This window comes from Sinocyclocheilus rhinocerous, unplaced genomic scaffold, assembly GCF_001515625.1.
Source record: "Sinocyclocheilus rhinocerous isolate Xijiao unplaced genomic scaffold, SAMN03320098_v1.1 scaffold1243, whole genome shotgun sequence".
Classification (NCBI taxonomy): domain Eukaryota; kingdom Metazoa; phylum Chordata; class Actinopteri; order Cypriniformes; family Cyprinidae; genus Sinocyclocheilus; species Sinocyclocheilus rhinocerous.
The window spans coordinates 2,832,911-2,857,533 of NW_015626033.1; the positions used below are offsets into that span (position 1 = coordinate 2,832,911).

At 36.3% G+C, this 24,623-nt stretch overlaps 1 protein-coding gene across 2 annotated transcripts; it reads right to left on the bottom strand.

Moving 5' to 3' along the window:
- Positions 1-562: 562 nt before the first annotated feature.
- Positions 563-20,709, bottom strand: LOC107707842 (nebulin-related-anchoring protein-like). Of its 2 annotated transcripts, none has more exons than XM_016511953.1 (43): positions 20,495-20,709; positions 20,228-20,322; positions 19,958-20,045; positions 18,694-18,798; positions 18,494-18,598; positions 18,259-18,363; positions 16,303-16,410; positions 16,121-16,225; positions 15,930-16,037; positions 15,746-15,847; positions 15,539-15,646; positions 14,098-14,214; positions 13,455-13,559; positions 13,215-13,322; positions 12,311-12,424; positions 12,065-12,163; positions 11,864-11,968; positions 11,660-11,767; positions 11,475-11,582; positions 11,144-11,341; positions 10,938-11,042; positions 10,658-10,756; positions 10,459-10,563; positions 10,241-10,348; positions 9,810-10,121; positions 9,614-9,718; positions 8,719-8,817; positions 7,577-7,681; positions 7,357-7,464; positions 7,162-7,275; positions 6,850-7,047; positions 6,641-6,745; positions 5,934-6,032; positions 5,746-5,850; positions 5,460-5,567; positions 4,971-5,282; positions 4,780-4,884; positions 4,204-4,302; positions 4,010-4,114; positions 3,392-3,499; positions 2,974-3,285; positions 2,568-2,720; positions 563-1,502 (listed from the first exon to the last, which is right to left on the bottom strand). In XM_016511953.1, exons 1-43 carry the CDS (start codon positions 20,564-20,566, stop codon positions 1,155-1,157), a joined length of 5,580 nt encoding a protein of 1,859 aa, XP_016367439.1. In that variant the 5' UTR covers positions 20,567-20,709; the 3' UTR covers positions 563-1,154. The 2 variants fall into 2 exon arrangements, with proteins under 2 accessions (XP_016367439.1, XP_016367430.1); XM_016511944.1 differs by having other exon boundaries at positions 18,494-18,601.
- Between the last annotated feature and the right edge of the window lie 3,914 nt (positions 20,710-24,623).

Consider the following 24,623-nt stretch of genomic DNA (forward strand, 5'->3'; position numbering starts at 1 on the left):
CATGTGCTCAGAACTCGCATCTCTTAAGACCCGAGAAAAGATTTTTAGGAAAAAAATAGTTTTTTTAATGTGCTCTGAACTCAGATGTGAACTCGCATCAGCCTTCACAAGTGTCCCTATGGGCTGACCATCACCAGTTTCTTCACAACAGTTGTTCAGCACCTCTGCTTTAGGCATTATGGGTCAACACTTGCATTGGAAAAGCAAGAAAATAAACATGATTTATTTCTTTAAACTGATTTTCATTATGTCCTAGCAATAGTGATGCCCCGCTGAGCAGTTCCTCCATGCTGCTGGAAGGAATACTGCTATTTTACAGCTTCTTCAGTGCAGTACATCCATCCATCCATCCATTCATCATCTATCTATCTATCTATCTATCTATCTATCTATCTGTCGGCCTTTCTGTCTGTCTGTCTGCCAAACTAGTTTGTTACAAGAAACTATAATCTTGACACAATTAAACTGTATGTGACTGCCCTCTAGTGCTCAAGTTGAGTGACATGTTTTGTGAAGGACATTTGAAAACCAAAATAACTTTTATTTTTATTTGTCATAATTCACACATTTACTTACAGTTCAGCTAGTTAACTCTGCTAGCAGAGTTGCGGTTCTTTCTCATAATGCACAGCTTGATAGACATACATTATATCCAGTAAGTCAAATATAACTATTTCAGAACCACCAGAGACAGTTGTCAGATGCACCAGAGGAACAAATGAAATGTTATAAATGTAATCAGACATTTTACAATTGATTCTTGCTTATCATATTCCCAGCAAATAAAAAAAGAAAAAAAATATTCCAGCAAATATTTTATCTACTTTTAAAATAGTATATAATAAAATAGCATTTCTCCAAAATCATGCTCATCTCTATTCTTTACATACACTGTCCATACTTACAGCTTTGTTTGATATCTTCTCAAAACCTTAATAATTATAACCACATTCATTAAACCATAATAAAATCAACTATGCAATACAGACTGAACGTACTTTAACCATCTTCACATTCACTTTTCACTTACATCTTTTATCTAAATATCCTTTATTGATGGATAAATCAAAAACACAGTGAAAGAACACCAGGATCTACATGATGTTCATAAATTAAATTTAAAAAATAAAAGTAAGGAAGACAGAAATGACAGATTACATTGTTCCTGACTTTGCAGCAACTTGATCTGTGATGGCCTGGTTTTCACTCATCTGCCTTGCGGTGGATCCATCAGCATGAGACTGGCTCATAATGGATTGTTTCTTGGTGGACTGATTGGTGATAGACTGACTTGTGGTTGAGTGGGAAGCAACAGACTGTGACGTGATGGATTTTGTGGTCTTGGCCTGCTTGAATGCGGTGTGAATAGTCTTCTTCCTCTTGACGTGGAGGATCTCCATCGCATCAGGATTGACTCCTGGCTGCTGGAACTCCTTTGTGGTCTCCGTCTGCTCTGTAGTGGATTGCTGTTGCTCCTGGAACTCCTGCTGTCTCTGGAGCATCTGAGACAGAAGAAATGCATTATGAAGGAGAGGAAAAAGAGGCAATTGGGTAATGTGGTAAAAATGTAAAAATGTCAAATGTATGATAATTGCTCTGTTCCAAAACCCAGTGCACTGCATACTGAGGGAGCATTTGAAGGCACACTCCTGACTTGAAGGCCAAATGTAAAAATGTCAAATGCATGATAATTGCTCTGTTCCAAAACCTAGTGTGCTGCATACTGAGGGAGCACTTGAAGGTGCACTCCTGACTTGAAGGCCATAGCCAGCTTAATATGCCTTCTTTGTTTTAGCCAAATTCTAAAGCAGCACGGTATGTATCCAAAAGGAAAAGGCAATCCCATAATGCACTATAACGAGCTCAGTGAAAAAATCAAAGATGATGAATGAGGTAAGAGAAATCACATTTAAAAATAAACTTTTAAAGTTGGTATGAAACTTCATCTATTTTCTAATAGCATGTTTTAAACAGGGATATTAGTATTAACTAAAACTTTGAAAAACATTGATTTTAACTGAAATAAAGATGAAATAAAATATAAATATTAGATGATAAACAAAATGTTGCCTTGGCAACTAACTGAAACAAGTTTAGGGTGAAGCAGTAAAATTATCTGGAAATAAATAAAAACAAAAAAATTAACTAAAACTAAAATTTAAATAAAAATAAATTAAACCTAAATAGCAATGTTTAAAAAAAAAAGTAATAAAAAATGACATACACATATCACAAACATTTTATTAAAATTGAAATCAAAACTGAAAATATAAAAATAAAAATGAATTCAAAATATATAAAAACTATAGATTTTTATGCTTATTAGTGAATTGTGCTGTTAGCTTAGTAACATGCTAACACCAAAGTCTATTGAAATCAGTTGTGAGTTGCACCACTGGTGCTGTTTGTGTAGCTTGTGGAGTTGCTGGCTAAGTAGAGCGTTCCAAATCGCTCACTTATGAAGTTCCAATTGCAGTTAGGATGCGAAACAAGGCAGCTCACTAGGTATATTATATTTAGATATATTCAGATAATGTATAATATTGTTATGTAGAGCTGTGTCTCACCATTAGCTGTTGATACTTGGCGATAGCCTCGTCAGTGGTTACTCCTTCAGCAAGGCCCAGTTCTGCTGCACGGCGGGCCATTTCTGCCTTAAGAGAGCCCGGTGGCGTCCAGCCCACACCTTTAATCCAGTTCAAATCTGATTTGTAGTTCACCTGCAACCACAGAGTCAGGACCATTAAACCTTGCTACATGAGGACAACTATAAGAACAATTCCTGTGTCAAAGTAATGTAAACTGAGAAAGTTTTTTTTTTTTGCAAATATTGCCACCAAGTCACTGCAGTGTCACATTTTCACATGCAAATGGAAAAGAATTTGCCACTCATTTCGTCAGACACATTAGCATGGGATGGCATCAATACAGTTTGTCATAAATCATTGAATAATCCCAAAACTCTGTTCTCACATCACTCTGCAGCTGGTAGGCTTGTTTAGCGTGTTTGATGTTGAGCTGATTAGGATCACAGGTGTAGTCATGAAGATGCTGGCGATAGTTGAGGTTGCTGAGCTGAGCCTGGCTCTTCTTAGCATGCAAGAACTCAGGCTGGTCGCCATGGATCTTAAACTGAGAGCGTGTCTCCTGGAACTGCTTCTTGTACTCGTTGTCACTCTGGAGCTTCCCTACAGCCAGTGAGTGTCTGATCTTGGGGTCATCCTCAACGCTAAGAAAGCCCACCTGCTGGCCTTTACCTTTGACAAATGCCTCCTTGTAGTGGAACTGAGAAGGAATGGTACAACATATATTAAAATACAATTCTAAAACTGGGTTTTACTTAAGAAAATAGTTCACAGTTTAGCAAATAAACGTTTTGATTTTGACTTACATCACTGGCAATTTCTCTGGAGGCCTTGGCTGTCTGGAAGGGAATGGCGTCTAACCTGAGGTCGTAACCTGCAGACTTTACCTGCTCACCTGATTTTTTATACACTTTCTGCAAAATGAAAGAGAAAAAGGAACATAGACGATGTTAAAGCATGTACACTACCATTCAAAAGTTTGGAATCTTTAATGTTATTATCAACGTTGAAAACAAGTTTTTGCTACTTAATTTTATATATATTTTTTTAATTTCTGAAGGATCATGTGGCACTGAAGACTGGAGTAACGCCTTCTTGAAACTGCCATCAAAAAAATAAATTATATTTTAATCTTTTTAAAAAAGAAAAGTTATTTTAAATTGAAATAATATTTCACAATATTACTGTTTTTACTGTATTTTTCATCAAATAAATGCAGCCTTTAACTGTGAAGCCTTTATGAAAAGACTTCTTTCAAAACCATTAACAGATGATAAATCCCTTGTTGTATTCATGAACTGTAAGTTGCTTTGGATAAAAGCGTCTGCCAAATGAATAAATGTAAATTTAAATCTTAAAGATTCCAAACTTAGCATAAGAACTGAAATACCTCTTATAAGAGTACCAATCAACAGCAGGCTTACATCGCTAATTTGCTGAGCATTGATCTTTGCTCTGATGAAATCAGGATGATCAGGAGTTAATGTGTATTTGTGCATAAAGTCAGAGTCTCCAGACTTATACATCCTCTGAAACAGGATAAAAGTTTTGTTATTCACTTCACCCAAAACAACCACTAGAAACACACACTGATGGAAGAATGCTGGGTGAAGTTTACCTCACTACACTGCATGTAGCTGTTCTTTGCATGAATGATATCAGGTGAATCAGCAACTTGAGTGAACTTCAGACTGTCAGGATGTTGACGATACTTCTTCTACAGAAGGTAACGTTGAAGAAAAGCATATATTATTAGCCATGATTTTATGCGGTATGATTTTATTACAGTATGCTAGCAAAATTATGACTATAAACACGAAACCCTGCATTTTATTTCAGTGTTTACTTCAATAATACAAGTGAAACAGGGTATTTAAAAAGAAAAAAAAAAACAAAGTTATCCACTGGTAATTAATTGGAGTGTGAAAAGTGGGCATTCCATACCAGAATGGATTCAGATCTAAAATAACTAAATAGCAATTATGCTTTACTTAACATTATCCAATAGCCTGTGTGATGTCTGGCCTAACTGATGTCAGCATAAAAGTGAAGTTGGTTGATTTAGGTTGCATAGGCATTTTTAAATATTGGAATAATGTGCAATGATGAGCCATTCACAATAAGACCAAGAGCTCGCATTAACAAAGTAAACAGGCTCAATTTTGATTTCATGTTAAATTTAAATGCAACTTACATCACTAATGAGCTCTCCAGCTTTCTTTGCAGACTCCAGCTGGGGTGCACCTACTGAGTCCCAGGCCACTCCCTTCATGAAGTTCAGATCTGATTTGTATAAATTCTTTGAAAGACAAAGAAGATGAGATTATAGTATTTATATTATGATGCTTTGCCTTGTCAATTTTCTAGGATCTTACTCTTTCTCACCTGGCTCTGCAGGTCATATGCCTTCTTGGCCCACTGCACCTTTATATCATCAGGTAGGACTGTGTAAGAGTGTATGCGAGTCTTGTAATCCTGGTCGCTGGCTAAGGCCTGGGCTTTCTTGGCATGAACCAGGTTCACCATGTCTAGAGGCAGCTGGTACTGGCCACTGACAGATGCAGCGTCTTTGCGATAATGCTGGCTGCTCTGCAGACGACCCATCTCTAAGCAGTGCATTAGATGCGAGTCTTCCTGAACACTGCGAGCTCCGATGTGCTTCCCCTTCTCCAATACATGGCTATGCTTGTACTGGACCTACCAAGGCAAAAGAGGTGAATATGTGAACTGGATATTTCCGCACATGCAGGAACTGTTTCCTCACCACAAACTTAGCGGTATGATTGCTATTGTATATTAATGCATGAGTTTATCAGAGCTGTTTTTGACCCTAGATGTTTATGAGTGTAAATTTAGAGAGGGTACTATTCTTACATCACTAGCAATGCTGGTGGAGGCTTTGGCAGCCTGGAAGGGGATATCCTTCATGGTGAGTTTATAACCCTGAGCTCTGAGTGTATGCCATGACTCCTTGTATTTAACCTGAAACAAAACAGAAAATGTTCAAACTTTCTTCTCTAACATCTTGTATGCAGGTTCATTTTAATAACTTCTTTAAAATATCTTTGAAATGAACTATCAACTTCAGTTTAAAATAAGGGACTTTTATGATGTAGCAATATCCATAAACACTAAAATAGACTTGGAAGACTCATCTTACATCACTGAAGTTAGCAGCGTTAATCTTGGCCTGGGTGATTTCAGGTCTCTCGGCAGTAATGGTGTAGTTGTGCCTGAAGTTCTCTCCCTTTTCTTTGTACAAGCGCTAAATAACATCAGACCACAAGACATTATAATCCCTGTTTTGCTAGAAATCACAAAACACAGAAACAAAATATGCCCTCCTACCTCATTAGTGATCTTGCTACTGCTTTTAGCGTGCATGATATCCTGAGAATCCGTGACAGATGTGTGTTTGAATGAGTAGGGCTGCTGGCGATACTTTTTCTGTTCAGGCAAAAGAAATATATAATAAATACATACATAATGCAAATTTAAAATATACAATAACATTCAAATGTTTGGAGTCTGTAAGATTTTTTAAGCTTTTGAAAGGAGTTTCTTATGCTCACCAAGGCTGTATTTATTCTATCAAAAGTACTGGAATATTGTGAAATATTATTGCAATTTAAAATAACTATTTCTATTTTAATATTTTGAAATGTAATTTATTTCTGTGATGGCAAAGCTGAAATTTTACTGGTCTTCAGTGTCACATGATCCTTCACAAATCATTTGAATATGCTCTTGTTAAGAAATATTTCTTATTATTATCACTGTTACTTTTTGTTATTTTTGTGAAAACTGTTATACAGTTTCTTTCAGTATTCTTGGACTAATTGCAAGCTCAAAAGAACAGCATTTTTTTTTAAACAGAATTGTTTTGTAACAATGTAAAAGTCTTTACTGTCACTTTTGATCAATTTAACACATCCTTGCTTAATACATTAAAAAAAAAAAAAAAACACTTACTGAGCCCAAACTGTTGAACAGTAATGCAAATGACCATGCTGAATCAATGTGTTAATATATAAATAGCCATTCATATTTCATACCTCGCTAATTAGATCTGTGGCCCGTTTGGATCCCTCAATCTGTAGGGCACCAGTGGCAATCCAGGCTGCACCACGAAGGTAGTTCAGATCAGAGCGGTAGATATTCTGTTGCATAAATAAAATATGTTCAAGAGCATTTAACTTTCAAGAGGCATTCTGTGAAACAGTGATTATTAGCAATACTAGTGCTGTATTGAATAAGCCATTACCTCACTCTGCAGTTCATATGCTCTCTTGGCAGCCTGCACTTTGAGGTCATCAGGCAGTGTTGTATACTTGTGCAATGTAAGTCTGTAGTCCTGATCGCTGACCAGAGACTGAGCCTTCTTAGCGTGGAGCACCTCCAACATATCCATTGGTAGATGGAACTGAGAATGCATCTTAGAAGAGTCCTTTTTGTATTTGAGCTAAGGAAATAGAAAGTTGACCAATCACTTGAACATGATCTCTCAAACTTATATTTGTGGTACTTCATTCAACTCCAAATGCTGTAGCCTTGCTCAATCTGCTGGAATACTCACATCACTCTGTATATTTGTGGCATGCACAGAGTGAGCAATGTTTATATCATCCTGTAGTCCCTTTAGCCCAATCATCTTCCCTTTTGTCTTCTCAAACTGTGCCTTGTATTTTTGCTGGAGGCAAACATTTATACAGTTAGACAGACAGATAACCAAAATAAACTGTAGTTCATCTATTGTTTACAAAATACTCACATCACTGAGGATTTCTGCAGATGATTTGGCTGCTTGGAATGGAATAGCATCCAAGCGCAACTTGTAGCCACTATCTCTGATCTTTCTCCAGGACTCTTTGTAGCACGACTATATAGAAAAGAATTCTACTTTTAGCAGTTTAATGTGGAACTGCAATTGTTTGTGCATGTGTTTAATAGTTTCTGAAACAGCAACGGCAGTGTGTGTAATGGATTTTCACCTCACTGAGGTTCATGGCATTGATCTTAGCCTGCACATGCTCTGGAATATCTCCAATCAGTGTGTACTTGTGCATTTCGTTCTCTCCTTTCTCTCTGTATAATCTCTGTTAACATGAAAATATGAACATAACACAATCACATACATATATGCAGAAATTCCTCTCTCTTTTAACAATTGTCCTCCAGTTCAATGCATAGATTCATAGAAAGAATAATTCATGTACACTACCGCTCAAAAGTTTGATATCAGTAAGACTTTTAAAGAAGTCTCTTATGCTCATCAAGGCTGCATTTATTTGATCAAAAATACAGAAAAAAACAGTAATCTTGCAAAATGTTATTACAATATAAAATAATGGTTTCTATTTTAATATACTTTAAAAATATAATTTATTTTTGTGATGCAAAGCTGAATTTCCATCAGCCATTACTCCAGTGTAAACTGTCACATGATCCTTCAGAAATCATTCTAATATGCTGATTTATTATTAGAATTATCAATGTTGGGAACAGTTGTGCAGCCAAATATTTTTTTGTAAACTGTGATACTTTTTCAGGATTCTTTGATGAATAAAAAGTTAAAAAGAACAGCATGTATTCAGAATATAAATATTTTCTAACAACATAAATCTTTGCTATCGCTTTTTAACAATTTAACACATCCTTGCTTTAATTTCCTTCAAAAAAAGAAAGAATAAAAATGTACTGACCCCAAACTTTTAAACAGTAGCGTATATAGTTAGAAAAGATTTCTATTTTAAATAAATGCTCTTCTTTTTAACTTTTTACTCATCAAAGAATCCTGAAAAAAGCATCACAGGTTCCAAAAAAATATGAAGCAGCTCAACAGTTTCCAGCAGTTATAATAAATCAGCATATTAGAATGATTTCTGAAGGATCATGTGACACTGAAGACTGGAGTAATGATGCTGAAAATTCAGCTTTGCATCACAGAAATAAATTATATTTTAAAGGATATTAAAATAGAAACCATTATTTTATATTATAATAACATTTTGAAAGATTACTGTTTTTTTAAGATATTTTTTTTTATTTATAAGAGACTTCTTTAAAAAAACATTACAAGTCTTACTGATCCCAAACTTTTGAGTGGTAGTGTATGTATAAAATGAAGACATACATCAAGAACCAGTTTGTTGCTGATTTTGGCCTGGACCATCTCTGGTGTGTCCTCTATGCTGGTAAACTTCAGAGCACTCACACCCTGTCTGTATTTTTTCTGGAACATACACAACACATGGCAAAGATTTATATCAGCTGTCAGTGCTGGGAGATGTAGAGTGTGTTTTGAGTTTGAGTGTCTCTTCAGTGTACGGCCCCCAAGGTCTATCATTTCAAGGACGATATGGTTCAATCATTTCATAATACCTTTAAACAGATGTATAATTGTAATGTTAACCACAGGCATGTGCTTCTCTATTTTAGCTGAGTTTAACATCTATACTCAAAGTGAAGTGCATCTAATAATAGTCATGGCTTCTATCCTAAAAGCTGCACTTGATGTTATAACGTATCTCTGTTTTAAATTGTTCAAAATTTTAAAACATTCTGTTTATCCCCAGGTTTAAATGTATAGAAAATATTCTTTAGTAAGTTAGTATATAAAATAACAAAACATATTCTTTAGCAAAATACTCTGTTAGCCAGAAATGTCAGATTTCTGAAGGCATAAAAACCTACAAATAAAAATTAGTTGAAAAAAATTATTTTTAATATGGTTCTCAGCCATTTTGCTGAGACAAGGGTTCTTAATAAACTATACAAGGTGCTGATGAATTGAGGAAGTAGTTCTTTCCTATCCCTACCCCTGCTAAATATAACCTATCACTTAAGCTATTTGCTATGCAAGCATTACATAACTGCTCTTCTAGTTGTTATGTATGCATTTCATTTTCAGAGGGTCCTGCTGATGACCTAGAAATCTGGTGACTCCTCAAGTTACTTGATTTTAGAACTTGATAGATGAAAACCTAAGTGTGTATAGTTGGTCATGTTCATGAGAGGTCGATCTGTACCTCGCTGGCTAAATCTGTAGCTTTTCTGGCCTTCTGGATATCAAGGGATCCAGTGGTCTCCCATCCCACCCCTTTCATCCAGTTTAGGTCAGAGCGATACTTTTTCTGTGAAGAAAAAGTTTTGATTAATATGATTCCAAAAATATGCATGTTTGTGCCTGTTTTGGCTTTACAAGTCATTGAATTGAATGCTTACATCACTCTGTTGGCCGTAGGCTTTCTTGGCCCATTCCACCTTCATATCAGTGGGCAAGAGTGTGTACTTGTGTAAGAAAGTTTTGTAGTTTTTCTCAGTGGCCAGTTCCTGGGCTTTCTTGGCATGGCTGAGGGTCAGCATATCAAGTGAGGTACTGTATTTGGTCTTGGTGTCCTCATACTCTTTCTTGTAGTTGAGGCCACTCTGGAGTTTGGTGGCCTTGGAAGAATGGGCCATCTGAGAATCATCTGATACAGTCTTCACGCCAATCATCTTCCCTTTTGTCATCTCATATTCTTGCTTGTACTTCACCTACATAAATGGAATATCAGCAATGTTACATTCGATTATTAGTCACAATACCTGAGCTTCCAATGTCTATTTGAGTGCCAAGTGAGTCATGTGCATCAGTAGGGTGTTTGGTCACTCACATCACTGGCAAGATCTCTTGTTGCTTTGGCGGCGAGAATTGAAAGTGAGTCCAAGCCTAGTTCAAAACCCTTCTCCCTCTGCTCCTCCCAACTACTCTTATATGTTTTCTGAAAATCACCAATTTAATGTGTTTATTAAAAGCAAGCGGTGGGTTGTTAGTTCAAGTGTAGGTTATTGGTGAAACATAAGTAACAGGTTCAAGTGATTCAGTTCATACTTCACTGAGAAGCTCTGCATTAGCTTTGGCTTGCTTGAAGAGAGGCTCATCTTTGCTTATAGTGTACTGGTGCATTGTCTGTTCAGTGCCCGCTTTGTAGGCCAGCTGAGGATGAGAAAAGGCCGATAAGTCTCAGACAGGACTCCAGTTAAATGTCCACAGAAGAGAGGAATATCCAATCGGATGGATCATATCTTACCCCACTCTGCAGCTCCTGGCTCTTCTTAGCATGTATGATGGAAGGAGTGTCTGCCACTTGTGTGAATTTCACACTGTCCGCCTTCTGGCGGTACTTTTTCTGTATAGAGGTGGGAAATGTACAGTTAGAGTAAACATGTGAAGTTTGCTGTCCAGCATTGTCTTCCTGTTGAAGACCAAAGAAATCTTGGTGGTAAAGCTAATTAAGAAGCCTATGAAAATGCTGGTGACCAGATATGCAAGTCTCATCAGTAGGGAATACAAATTTTGTAATGACCAACCTCACTGAATTGTTCTCCTGCTTTCTTGGCTTGTTCTACATCCAGGCAGCCATCAGCCTCCCATCCGACTCCTTTCATCCAGGTCAAGTCTGATCGGTACTGGTTCTAAAAGAGCCAAATCAAAAATTCATATAGCATGCATAAAGGTACACTATGTGTATCATTCTACTCTGGTCTTGCAAATAGACATGCTTTCTTCCGCTTACATCACTCTGCAGTTGGTAGGCTTTCTTAGCTTGCTGCACTTGCATGTCATCAGGCAGGACGGTATAATCGTGTAACTTCTTCCTGTAGTCCAAATCACTGGCCAGGGCCTGAGCCTTCTTAGCATGACTCAGATTCACCATGTCCAGAGGTAGGTGGCACATGGATTGAGTCTCCTTAGAATTCTTTTTATAAGCAACCTATAGCAAGACATTTGATTTGTTTATTTGTTTAGGCTTAATAGCATCTGAAGAATCTGATATTCCGCACTCATGTTAATGGGAAAAATACACTTTTGTTTAACTTAACCTGATTTTGGGTACTCAGGCTTACCTCACTGCTAAGCTTGGCCACCCGAAGGGAGTGCAGTGTTTTTGAGTCACTTACGTCCATTCCAATGGCTTTATCTTTGTTCTTTGTAAATGCTTCCTTATACTTGATCTGTACACCCCAAGAGATCAAATTAACCCAAGGAAACCAATTTTAATGACGTTTACATTTAAAAGTTTGATTCTTACATCACTAGCCAGGTCTCGAGAGGCTTTGGCAGCTTTGAGTGTCAGTGTGTCCAGGCCGAAATCACATGCTTTGGTTTTGTTCTTCTCCCAGTTATCTTTGTATTTGATCTGTGAACGTCCAGACAACACAATCAACGCCTGTGAACTATATATATACATGGATGACAAACAATGTGGCTCTGGAATGTGTGAGTATAGGCTTACATCACTGGCGAGTTCTGCATTGGCTTTGGCCTTTTTAAGTTCTGGTGTATCTTGAGATAATGTGTACTGCGTCTTTGTCTTCTCATAGTTGGCTTTGTAGTTCAGCTTGAATGAAAGATTATATGTGATAAGGTTTATGAAATAAGATAAGTTATATTAAATTCACTTGAACACTCAATGACAAGGACAATTTATGCTTACATTGCTGAGCTGATGGGCATTGATTCTGGCTTGCACAATTTCAGGGGTGTCTGTAACCTGGCTGAATTTCAGCTTGTCGATATGCTGTCTGTAGTTTTTCTGTGTGGGGAAAAAGGACAGCCATTTAGATTAGGCAGCACAATTCAAGCAAATCAGCATGGCACAATTACTGAAAGACAAGTTCTAAGCAGAATAGCCAATACATGAAGTTTAAGTTTATAGTCATAACAAGAATGATATACTTACATCTTTGAGCGGCTCCAGTTTCTTCTGTGACTGATAGGATGGAGTGATGGTGGCTGGATAGTTGAACTCACTCTGCATATGCTTCTCCTGCTCATATTCTGATTTGTAGGCAATCTGAAAACAGATGGTATTAGAGAATACGTAAACAATATGAATTATGCCTAAAATTCGAAAAATCTAAAATTATAAAAACATACACTGGGGTTGGTAAGATTTTATTAAACGTTTTTGAAAGAAGTCTCTTATGCTCACCAAGGCTGCATTTATTTGATGAAAATACAGTAATATTGTGAATTACAATTTAAAATAACTAAATTTTCTATTTTAATATACTTTTAAAATGTATTTTGTTCCTGTGATGGCAGAGCTAATTTTCAGCAGTATTACTCCAGTATTTAGTGTCACATGATCCTTCAGAAATCATTCTAATATGCTAGTGCTCATTTCTTATTATAAACAATGTTTAAATTATTTAATTTAATATATTAAATTAAATATTTATATTTTCCATTAATACTTTAATAGAAACCATGATATTTTTTTTCAGAACTCTTTGATGGATAGATATTTTTAAGAAAAATTATACTTTTTTCAGAACTATTTGAAAGTTTGAAAGGACGCAATTTATTTTAATTTTGTAAAAAATATGTAAAAAAAAAAAAAAAAAAGTGTCTGTCATTTTAAAACAATTTAATGTGTCCTTGCTGGAAAAAAAATTACTGACCCCAATTCTTTTAATTGTAATGTATCTAAAAATCTTTGTCTATATTTCAAAATTGGACAAATGCTCTGTATTTTACTTTTACTAATTCTATTATCATATGAATTCTACAAATGTAATGCAATTAAACATGAACAAAAAAACTATGTATGAGAGGTAATATGTAAATGGATTTTGTCTTACATTACTGGCAAGCTTTCTGACATTCATGGCATGCATGGTCTTCTTGTCGATGCCACCGTCCTCATAGTGCCCCTTCATGTGATTGGTGTAATTCTCCTTGTATTTATTCTGCAATCACAAACATAGAGTGAATGAGCTTGCATATGACTGCACACAAGTGCCCAGCACAGCAACACCTTATATATAGTATATGCTGTCATTCTTTGTATATAGCAGTCATATCACTGATGGGGCACTCACATCACTGGTATACTTGGCGATCTTTGACACATTCTTGAAATGTGGCGTCTCACAGTAGTTAATGCTGTGGCCTTTGGTGGTCTCAAGGTCCTTCTTGTATTCAGCCTGTATAATGGATGTCTGTGTCACGTAGGCAATGATTTTATGGAATTTTAAGTCTCTATCACTTGTGGTGAACTTTATGCTCTGCATACAGAAAACCATGTGCCCTTTTGACATTTGCTTGTAAATCAGGGTAGGATGAGGATGCGGTATTGTTTATGGCATCATCAGGTGTACGCTGTGGCATGCAGATCTACTGGTCATGTGAGAAGGTGAAAATAGAATGATGATGTGGCCCCTGGGCTTATATGTTGTCTTTGTTTATGTCTGTGGGTGGCTGGGATGTGGAGAATGCAGTTATGTCTGACTGAGCCGATGACAGATGAGTTCACTGATCCTCTCTTTCTCTTTTTGCACTTGTGCATCCCAAAATGCACTCAGAAGCCGTTACAAATCTTCAGCTAACTAATCAATGCTGTTTCTAAATTTGTTTAACGGGGTTTATTTATTAAGTAAATAAGAGTCTCTTAAAATTAAAATGCCCTCTATCTGTTCTTCTGTACCTGATGTAGGCAATGGACAAAGGGCATAAATCACTCACCCCGCTCACAAGCTTGTTGGTTTTGCGTGCACAGTATAGAGTCAAGTTGTCATCAGTGTTTAGAGTGTGGTATGCAGAAGATCCCTTCATCTTGTTCAAATCCTTCTTATATTTCAGCTGCAGGTTAAACATGGAGAGAGGGGAATGAGGAAAAGGTGTTCAAACACAAGAATACCAGAAAGAGCTCAGTCTACTGTACAAGATGTCTGATCTGTCAGGATGAATTCCTGTGACATGAGAGAACAAACACAATCAGTCATTTAGACAGTCAGTGTGTCTAAATATGTCCTTTTGATGCCTCTGACAACACTGGATTCTTGGTGGGAGAAAAGGTACAAATTCCACTTAGTGATGACAGGCCAAGGTGAGAAAACATTAACTGGGATCAGTGTTATTTTGGTATTATTTATACTATTATAGTTTTTAATTAATATTTTGAATTTGCTTGTATTTTTCTATTTTTAGTTTTAATTTGAATTAATTATTATTTTTTTTTTTTTAATTAAATTACATTTCAGCTCAATTTTAGTAATTTTGTTTTGTGCTTTTGTCATTTTTACTATTTTTTAGGTTTCATTTATTTTTATTTCAGTTTTAGTTTTTATATATTTCCAGTTAGTAATTATAGTGCTTTAACTTAAACTTATTTCAGTTAATTACTAAGGCATATGTATATTTTTCAATGTAATATTTATATTTTATTTCATTTAAGCTTTTTATTTCAATTAACAAACATGTTTTACATTTTTTTAGTTTTAGTTAATGGTAATAATTTTCATTTTCATTTAACCTTTATTTAACCTATACTTGGCCACAGGTCACTTCACTTTTTAACCAGGCAAGTCATTAAGAACAGGAGAGTTGGCAGGAAAGTTGTCTCCTGAAGGACATACAAACATACATTACAATACATGTACAAAACACACAAGAAAAAAAAACACCTCAATTAAAACATTTACAATAATAAATAATAAGCCTATATAATAATAATAAGCCTAACAGTGTTATTTTAATATCATTGAGATACTATTATAGGTTTTGTTAATATTTTGAAATACATTTTTCAGCTTTCATGTTAATTTTAGTTAAAGTTGTTGTGTTTTTGTCATTTTTATTAGTTTTTGTTATCTATAAATGTCTATATAGTTTTTATTAATTATTATTTCAGTTTTAGTTTTTTTAGTACATCAAGATAAACAAAATGAAAATAAGAAATGTTGCCTTGTTAACAAGCTGTTAAGTTTTTTATATTTTATTTCAGTTAACATTTATTTTATTTCAATAATAACAAAAATGTTTTTATGGTTTTCGTTTAAGTTTTCGTTTAGTTTACTATAACCCTGAACCCTGACTGGGACAGAACTGGTGTAATTCCCACTGTGAAAAGTGGAGCATCTAAAATGACAGACCACTTCAGCAGTGATGATGCAGTGATACTCACATCACTGGCTAAGTCATGGGCTTTCTTGGCCATCTGGTATCCAGGGGTAATCATAGCGGGGAAGCTGCCCTTGCCCTTTTGCTGTTCATATTCCTCAGTATAGGCATGCTAAAGGAATTAGAGACATTCAGTATAGCCATATGCGAGGATGTAACCACAAAGGATGTAAAGCAAAGGCACTGTATGTGCAAAAGAACACCGTGTCACCTGACTGAAGTGTTCTGCATTCTCTTTGGCCAAAGCAAACTCTGCAGAACCAGTGCTGGCCTTGCCCTTAATCTCCTGCTCATATTTCTGTTGATATTTCACCTGCACAAAAACAACACCAGCTTACAACTGGCATGCACATGCAGCTGACATCCACTTGTAATTTACACATTTGGACACTTACTTTGCTGGCCATCTCGCCTGCTTTTTTGGCCACCTGGTATCCAGGAGTGAAGTGGGCAGGAAAACTGCCTTTGCCCCTCTGCTGTCCATATTCCCCGGTGTAGACATACTGTTTTTATGGAAGGAGGTGCAAAACTAAGACATATGGACAATATTCGGCCACAAAGAATTTTCAAAATTCTATTCACTTACATCACTGACAACCTTCCCTTGATTTTTAGCTAGAAGTACATCAGGAGCATCCGTCACAGTGGTGTACTTTGACATTCGTTCTTCGTGGCCTTTTTTATACTCCACCTGAATAAAAAAGAAAGAAAGAATTAACTTAAAAAGCATCTAGTAGGACAGAAACTTGCAACTAAGATTTTACTTACATTGCTAGCCAGTGTATTGGCTTTCTTTGCCATTGCATATCCTGGCGTGATCATAGCTGGAAAACTACCCTTTCCTTTAGACTGTTCAAATTCTTCTGTGTATTTCACCTTTGAATCAACATATAACATCACAGATAAGAAACACAATTTGTGCAATGACTAATCACATAAACAGGGATAAGAGGAAGGCCACCAGATGACCCTGTGTGACCATTTGTCCTGGACACGTCCTGGCTGGGAATTTGTAATTGCCTAAAATCACGATTGGTTGATTATGTACAATGCATGCACATTATTGGTCAAACTTCTTTTCAGTCATTACCTTCAGCAGGGATGAAAACAATAGGAAAACAAAGCCAAAACCCACATATTTTAGGCAATTTAGAAATCCCAGCCAGAACATGTCCGGGGAAAAAGAGGATGTATGGTCAGCCTACTCAATGCACCCTACTCAATCGCTTCTATATTTAGCTTCAGAGGCCAGTGTATGGAAATTGTGAGAAAATTAAGCACAAAAACTCGAGGAAGTGTCACACAACAGGACAAAGCAATATTGATACGTTCAACTTTCACACTAAAGCTTATGGAACTCATTATTAAAATGTTATGTTTTAAAATAATATAATAAAATGTTACATTTACTATACTATACTATACTATAATAAATATATAAATATATACTATTATATACTATAATAAAAAAAAAATACTTGTGGTCAACAGTTAGAAATATGACAGAAAGATTTTGCTACTACCACAGTTTTCTATGAGAGAATACTATACCAGAAGAAGTATAAAGATTCTTGGATTTTTAAAACCATGCATGCCATTTCAGTCTGAAAGGTCACTTTGGAAAATGTATCCTTACATCACTGGCCAATGAGACTCCAGTCTTGGCATGTAACATCTCAGGTGTGTCGGCTACAGAGGTAAACTGTGTCACACACGTTTCATGGCCTCGTTTATATTCCACCTGCAGCCCAAATTACCACGTCAGGTCACTCTTTGTAGTACATCATCATAATTTATCCATTTATTGGCGTAGCAAAATAGCAAGAGCCTCATTTTTCATTTGCTCATTGAATCTGAATCAGATAACTCACGTCACTAATGGTCTTCTGTGCCTGGGTCACACGAACAATTTCCTGGCTGGTAACGCTGCCCGAGTAAAATGATTGTTGGCCTACAAATTCAGTTTGGTAACCTTGCTGCTTTTAGAAAGATTAAAAACAGTCACATGTTAATAAAATAGTCTACAGCTAAACTTAATGGATTTTTGGTACTATTTCCTTTGGTTGCTCACCTGACTGGCAAGCTGGCTGGCCTTACGAGCTTGCCCCTACTCAATCGCTTCTATATTTAGCTTCAGAGGCCAGTGTATGGAAATTGTGAGAAAATTAAGCACAAAAACTCGAGGAAGTGTCACACAACAGGACAAAGCAATATTGATACATTCAACTTTCACACTAAAGCTTATGGAACTCATTATTAAAATGTTATGTTTTAAAATAATTAGGGATGCACCGATACCGATACTGGTATCGGTATCGGGCCCGATACTGAGCTCCTCTACTCGTACTCGTACTCGTTAAAATGCTCCGATACCAAACGCCGATACCACACAGCATGTGATAAGTGCCATATTCAGAAAATGAAACACCGAAGTACTGGAAAAAGTGGTATCGGTGCATCCCTAAAAATAATATAATAAAATGTTACATTTACTATACTATACTATACTATACTATAATAAATATATAAATATATACTATTATATACTATAATAAAAAAAAAATACTTGTGGTCAACAGTTAGAAATATGACAGAAAGATTTTGCTACTACCACAGTTTTCTATGAGAGAATACTATACCAGAAGAAGTATAAAGATTCTTGGATTTTTAAAACCATGCATGCCATTTCAGTCTGAAAGGTCACTTTGGAAAATGTATCCTTACATCACTGGCCAATGAGACTCCAGTCTTGGCATGTAACATCTCAGGTGTGTCGGCTACAGAGGTAAACTGTGTCACACACGTTTCATGGCCTCGTTTATATTCCACCTGCAGCCCAAATTACCACGTCAGGTCACTCTTTGTAGTACATCATCATAATTTATCCATTTATTGGCGTAGCAAAATAGCAAGAGCCTCATTTTTCATTTGCTCATTGAATCTGAATCAGATAACTCACGTCACTAATGGTCTTCTGTGCCTGGGTCACACGAACAATTTCCTGGCTGGTAACGCTGCCCGAGTAAAATGATTGTTGGCCTACAAATTCAGTTTGGTAACCTTGCTGCTTTTAGAAAGATTAAAAACAGTCACATGTTAATAAAATAGTCTACAGCTAAACTTAATGGATTTTTGGTACTATTTCCTTTGGTTGCTCACCTGACTGGCAAGCTGGCTGGCCTTACGAGCTTGCTCGATTTCCTTTGATCTCATGTCATAGTGGAAAGTAGACATAAAACGCTCCCCTTCTTCTCTATATTTATTCTAAAAAAACACAGAGATATAAGAAGAGAAACGTTAGTGAGCTTCCTGTTAGCACTACAATAAATTACAATGTGGTAATGATTGACTCTGAAATCCCCTTTCTGTGATTCCTGATGTATGAAGAATGATGGAATATCACATACTATAAAAAAGTCATATTCAAAGACATGCAACATCAGTGATGCTATTGGGTGCTATTTTTCCACACTGTCTTTATGTAATTTTTCAGGGAAGAAATGAAATTATACACGTGAAATGTACATATGGTGGTCTGCATTCTGTCAGTCTGCATGAAGGTCGCTCTAGAGCCCACTGACAGACAGGGGCAGGTGGGGATCCCACTGAGAGAGATTCAGAGAAAGGGAGGGAGCGAAAGGAAGCAAGAAAAGAAGAGAGGTGGGCCATGTTCATGTGGTATAAATTTAAACAGCAAATACATAAAGAAGGCCAGAGAAGTATCATGTCACACCACAGAAATAACTGGAGAAATGCAGTTCTCATTCCAAACCTGTAGAGTCACCGGGGCCTTTGAGTTCTCCTAAAAACAGACCTTTAACCCAGCTCATGTAGGGAGTATTACAAGCAAAATGACCCATATTCAATTCTTTAAATACTTTTGCTTGTAAATCAGTTAGCAATAAAACAGTAAATACACTGGCCACCACTAGTTCAGCAGCAGGCTGCCTAAAAAGTTTTCTTGAATCTGGAAGATTTTTTTAAAGAAACATTTCTATATCAGTTATTTTAATATATTTTACTTTCCGCATACCTGTGTTTGAAAGCAGTTCATGAGCTCAAAATACCTAAACAAAAGTATTTTTAAGTCTCCGTGAGTAAATTAACAAGATAATTTCAACTGAGTAAACTGATAGGATATATTAAACTCAGATGTTATTATATTATATATTTATTTATTTGGTAAGAAGCCATGTACTTAACGTGGTGTAATGCACAGTCAACTGGTCAGAACTTCACACTTGTAAATACTCTATCAAATAATGTTACAGAAAACCAACATATGACTTGAATTTTTATAAAATTATGTTTTTATAGCCTCAGCTATTAAAAAGGGTGTACTTAGTTTCATTACTATACTTTGTCAGATGTACAGTAAGTTTGGTTGTATTTTGTGGTGTCTGTGACATAAACAAAACCTCACCTCACTGGCTGCTTCAGATTGCTTCTTGGCATTGATGTTGACTGGGGTCTCATAAACACTTGTGAAAGTGTTGTTCTTTGGATTATGCCTATGAGATATAAGAGAAATAATTAAATATTTAACACACATAATGACCAAACTATGCAGTAAGTACAAATTATGCTTTTAGTCATGAAGCAATGGAAAATAATGCTGATTTGAGCCTTGAGCATTAAGCCTCAACTCATACAAAAAAATTATATTCAATCAAAAAATGACTCAAAAACTTACACTTGGCAGTATGGTCTTTTCTGATGGCTAACAAAATTATTGGCAGTCAGTACCATTTTACAGACCTCACAGTGAAAACATGCTTTGTGCCAATTCTGAAAGAGAAAAAAAAGACACATGCAGAGTGTGAGAAAATGAAAATGTGCATTTTAAAAATAACTGAATCCAATTCCTTCTCCTGAAATCTGTCCAGCTTAATTGGTCCAAACTATCTATGGACTATCATTTTAATTTGTAAGATCTTTGAGACACGTCATAAAGACTTACCTGACCAATAAGATTGATCTTCTCCGCTGGGTACACCACAAACCCACACCTGGCACACTTTTGAACATTCATATTTGTATCAAATTAAAATGGCAACTCCAGAGAAAAATAAAAACACCTTGCACAAATAGTCAATATAGGAAAGTAAGGCGTCCCAGACAGTCCCTTGTTCCCAATTGTGTCTCAGTCTCTGTCCTGTGTTAAACTTAGATCTGCTCTCTGACTGAGACCCTGTCTAATACATGTCAGTGGGTGCAGAGTTCCTCCCCTCTTTAGTTGTTGCCGGTCAGCTGACTGGTTGACCAACTGTCAGTTACTTGAAAGGGGAGAGAGATGTCACTGAATTGTGATCACAGTGTTGTTCACTTTGAGTATATTAGTCAGAGCCTTCAGACGTGCTCTAAATAGGTGAGTGAAGTCACGGCTAGATCGTTGCATGCGTTGAAATGCCTTACTTTCTAGCCTATGTGCTGTCGTGACTTTCCGTCATTTTCTCAATTAAGATTTTATTGTTCATGCTGTTATATACTACATAACCTTTAGATATTATGAAAATATTCTCAAAATATGGTGACAAACATGCCCCCTGATATTCAGGCATTAAAATATTTTAAATGTAATAGAAACCCTGTATAAGAGGCATCCTTCTATAATTTTATGAAGTAATATTAAATGTTTGACTCTACATCATTTTACACATTTCTACACATTTACTGTTTTTTTTTACTAATTTTGTTTTTCCTAGGTTAAGCATTACTGCAATGCAAAACAAAGTTAAACTGTTAGTGTTCCACTGCGTGTTTTTGAGGGTTAACTTTGTGACAAAAAAAAAAAAAAAAAAAGCTAAACGTCACATATCTTTGGAAAGCTGAGATTTTTGTGATTCAAATGATGCAAACCATCTTAACAATCTACACAGCAGGTAAAATCAGTGTCTTTTTCAGACCACCAACAAGGTTCATGCTAGGGTTGCCAACTGTCCCGTATACTGAGCCTAATTTATTTGTCCCGTACCTGACCTCCCTTGTCCTGTTTATTGACTGCTACGCTGATCACGACACTTGAGAATGATCACCGACACCTGTCATCATCCAGTCACAGCGGCAGCCACCTCACACGCATGATCAGTATGGGTTAAGTAAATCACAAATGTATATGTATGTATCTTATTTTTCTATGAAAAACCACGATTGTCCCATACGGGACAATTTTCCTTTCGTCAAGTTGGCAACCCTACTTCATTCTGTGATCCCATTGTGTTTTCCAGCTAATAGCTCCCAGCTATAGTCATCTGCAGTCATTTTTTTCTCTTTTTTCAGTGTGTTCAAAGTTCTATTACTCAATACCAGTAAGACTTGCAGTGATTCTGAGGTTTGTTCTGTTTTGGAACAAACCTCAAAGTGTCACCTTTCAAAAGAGACCAAAACCATATCCAAATGGTTCAAGAAGAGCATACTTTGGGTATGCCTTTTTTAAGCGTTTTAGGCAAATTTGACAGGAATGCTAAGGGTTTGTAATGTAAGTATTTAAATAAAAATATAAATAAGCATGTTTGTTCTTTTATCTCATGTTATTGGTGTTATCAATTTAAAAAAAAATAGTATTCTGAAAATACAAAAATTTCAAGGTCAAAGGTCAGAGGAAGGCTGTTCAAATGGGCGCATGGTTATTTTTCTCATCACATTGGAATGAAAAGGTATTATTTTACTTTCAATTTAATGTCAATAATGTATTGATTTTAGTCTGGTTAATGATGTTTGTTTTAAAATGCAATTGACAGCATTTTATACGTTTCATGAGAATTTTTAGAATTTTTTTTATTGCTTTATTGGCATGACAATTGTTACAATGTATTGCCAAAACGTAGAGTTTACATTGAATCTAGAACAGATATATGCATTTATATACATCTGGTGAGGAAGTGTTGCTCTGTCACCGCTTCTCCATGGTTACAGTATGGGCAGATGCGGCTCTCTTTGGTCAGCCAGTTCTGTCGATATCTGCCCGTCTCTATAGTAAAAGTATGATTGCTCAGTCTGTATCTCGTCATTCGTCTTCTTAATTTACAGTCTTTCACTGTACTCAGACACTCTGCTGTTGTGTAATCTCTTTTGTAAGTTTACTTTGTTTTTCCGTTGTTTTAGTCCAATAAGTTAGATAATTGTCTTTTTGTGGCTTTATCATTTGGTTGGGCCGAATTTTGTGGATGAATGTTTGGTGTCCTGATGCTGGCTGTTGTTAGTCATGTTAGTTTGTTTTTGCAGCTTCAGGACCATCTGAATCAGTGTTCATTTCATGGTTTTTAAAGGCTTTAAAATGGTTCGAGTTGTAGGGCTGAAACGATTAGTCGAATTTATCGACAACGTCGACAAATATTTTTGTTGTCGCGTAGTCGTTTGATCTCCTATTACCTAATGTTAGAGCCTGCAATAACACGGTTTGACCAGTGTGGCGCTGTAGCGCAAGACTGTAATTCAGCTCTCCTGATGCAATTCAAGAGAAGAAGACACAGACAGCGCTTCAGACGGCAAACGCAGCCGAACCCGAGGCTGCTCCTGAGCGGTGTTTGGATGAATATGTAAATATACAGGTGCATCTCAATAAATTAGAATGTCGTGGAAAAGTTCATTTACTTCAGTAATTCAACTCAAATTGTGAAACTCGTGTATTAAATAAATTCAATGCACACAGAATGAAGTAGTTTAAGTCTTTGGTTCTTTTAATTGTGATGATTTTGGCTCATTCCACGACATTCTAATTTATTGAGATGCACCTGTATACTGCACACTTTCCTCCCAATAACAAAATTAACACATCAAAAACTGACAGCGGTGAGAAAGCAGCAGTTTAAAACGCATCTGATTACAGCGATGTGGATGTTGCACGAGCTCTGCAGTTCAGTACTCCAGTAAAGTCCAGTCAAGTCATGTTTATGTAGTACTTTAGCAGTGTTTCCCCTGCCATTATATTGGGGAGCATCCCGCCCCCCTTGAAGGTCAAGTTAATTTTATTTACTTTTATTTTCTCAATAGCTCCAGATCACAACAAAAGTCATTTAAAGTTACCTTTTCTATAGAACAGGTCTATACCTTGTTCTTTTATTAAACTAAATAGCCTTATGTTATTTATCTTATTTACACGACAGCATGTAATTTCTGTCTCTACATTACATGGTCGCGCTCTGTATCGAGCACAGCGGAGTTCCGCCCCGATGTGCGCACACACAAGTGAGCACACTCCCACTCATATTAAGCCGCAAAATTACTATTTAAATATGAATTCTGTGTGTTAATGAATGGCGCAGATGCACGGTTTTGTTTACTACTCATACTGAAGCGCCGCGTGAAGCTTCCGGTGATTTCAGCGTCTGCCCTCTCACTAATGAGGACATAAATGCATGAACATCTCCAGAACTGCTCTGAGAGTCACTTCATGAGCATTTGACCGTTTCATTTGAGTAAAACCAAATGTCCATTCAAACAGTTTCTGGGACAAATGGAATCTTCTGAATAAAAAGAACCATGAAGAAATAACTATACAAAATGTAAACACCTAGAAAAATCACTTTGAACAACTTTATGGCAAAATAAACATGAATACAGAACAAGCACAGATATATGAAAAATGAAACTATATAGAATATAGAATTTGCAAATACTAAAATTCACTAGACTACTCGATCACACAAAAAGAACTGATGAATAAAATACAGGCACTGCCAACAAAAAAGGCAAGTGGACCAGACGGCATCCTAAATTACATGCTTAATAATACAAATAAATTCCGATTGGCCATAACGAAACTGTTCAACTTGGTTCTGAGTGTTGGTCATTTCCCTGACATATGGAACAAAGGACTCATTACGCCCATATTCAAGAGTGGAGACAAATCAGACCTAAACAATTACAGAGGCATCTGTGTAAGCAGTAACCTGGGGAAGTTGTTCTGCAATAGCATCAACACAAGACTTGTACACTTCAGAGCACAATGTGCTAAGCAAAAGTCTGATTGGATTCTTACCAAATTATAGAACAACAGGCCACAGACAACAGACAACAAAACCAATATATTTGCTTGCTTTGTAGATTTCCAAAAGGCCTTTGATTCAATTTGGCATGAGGGTCTGCTG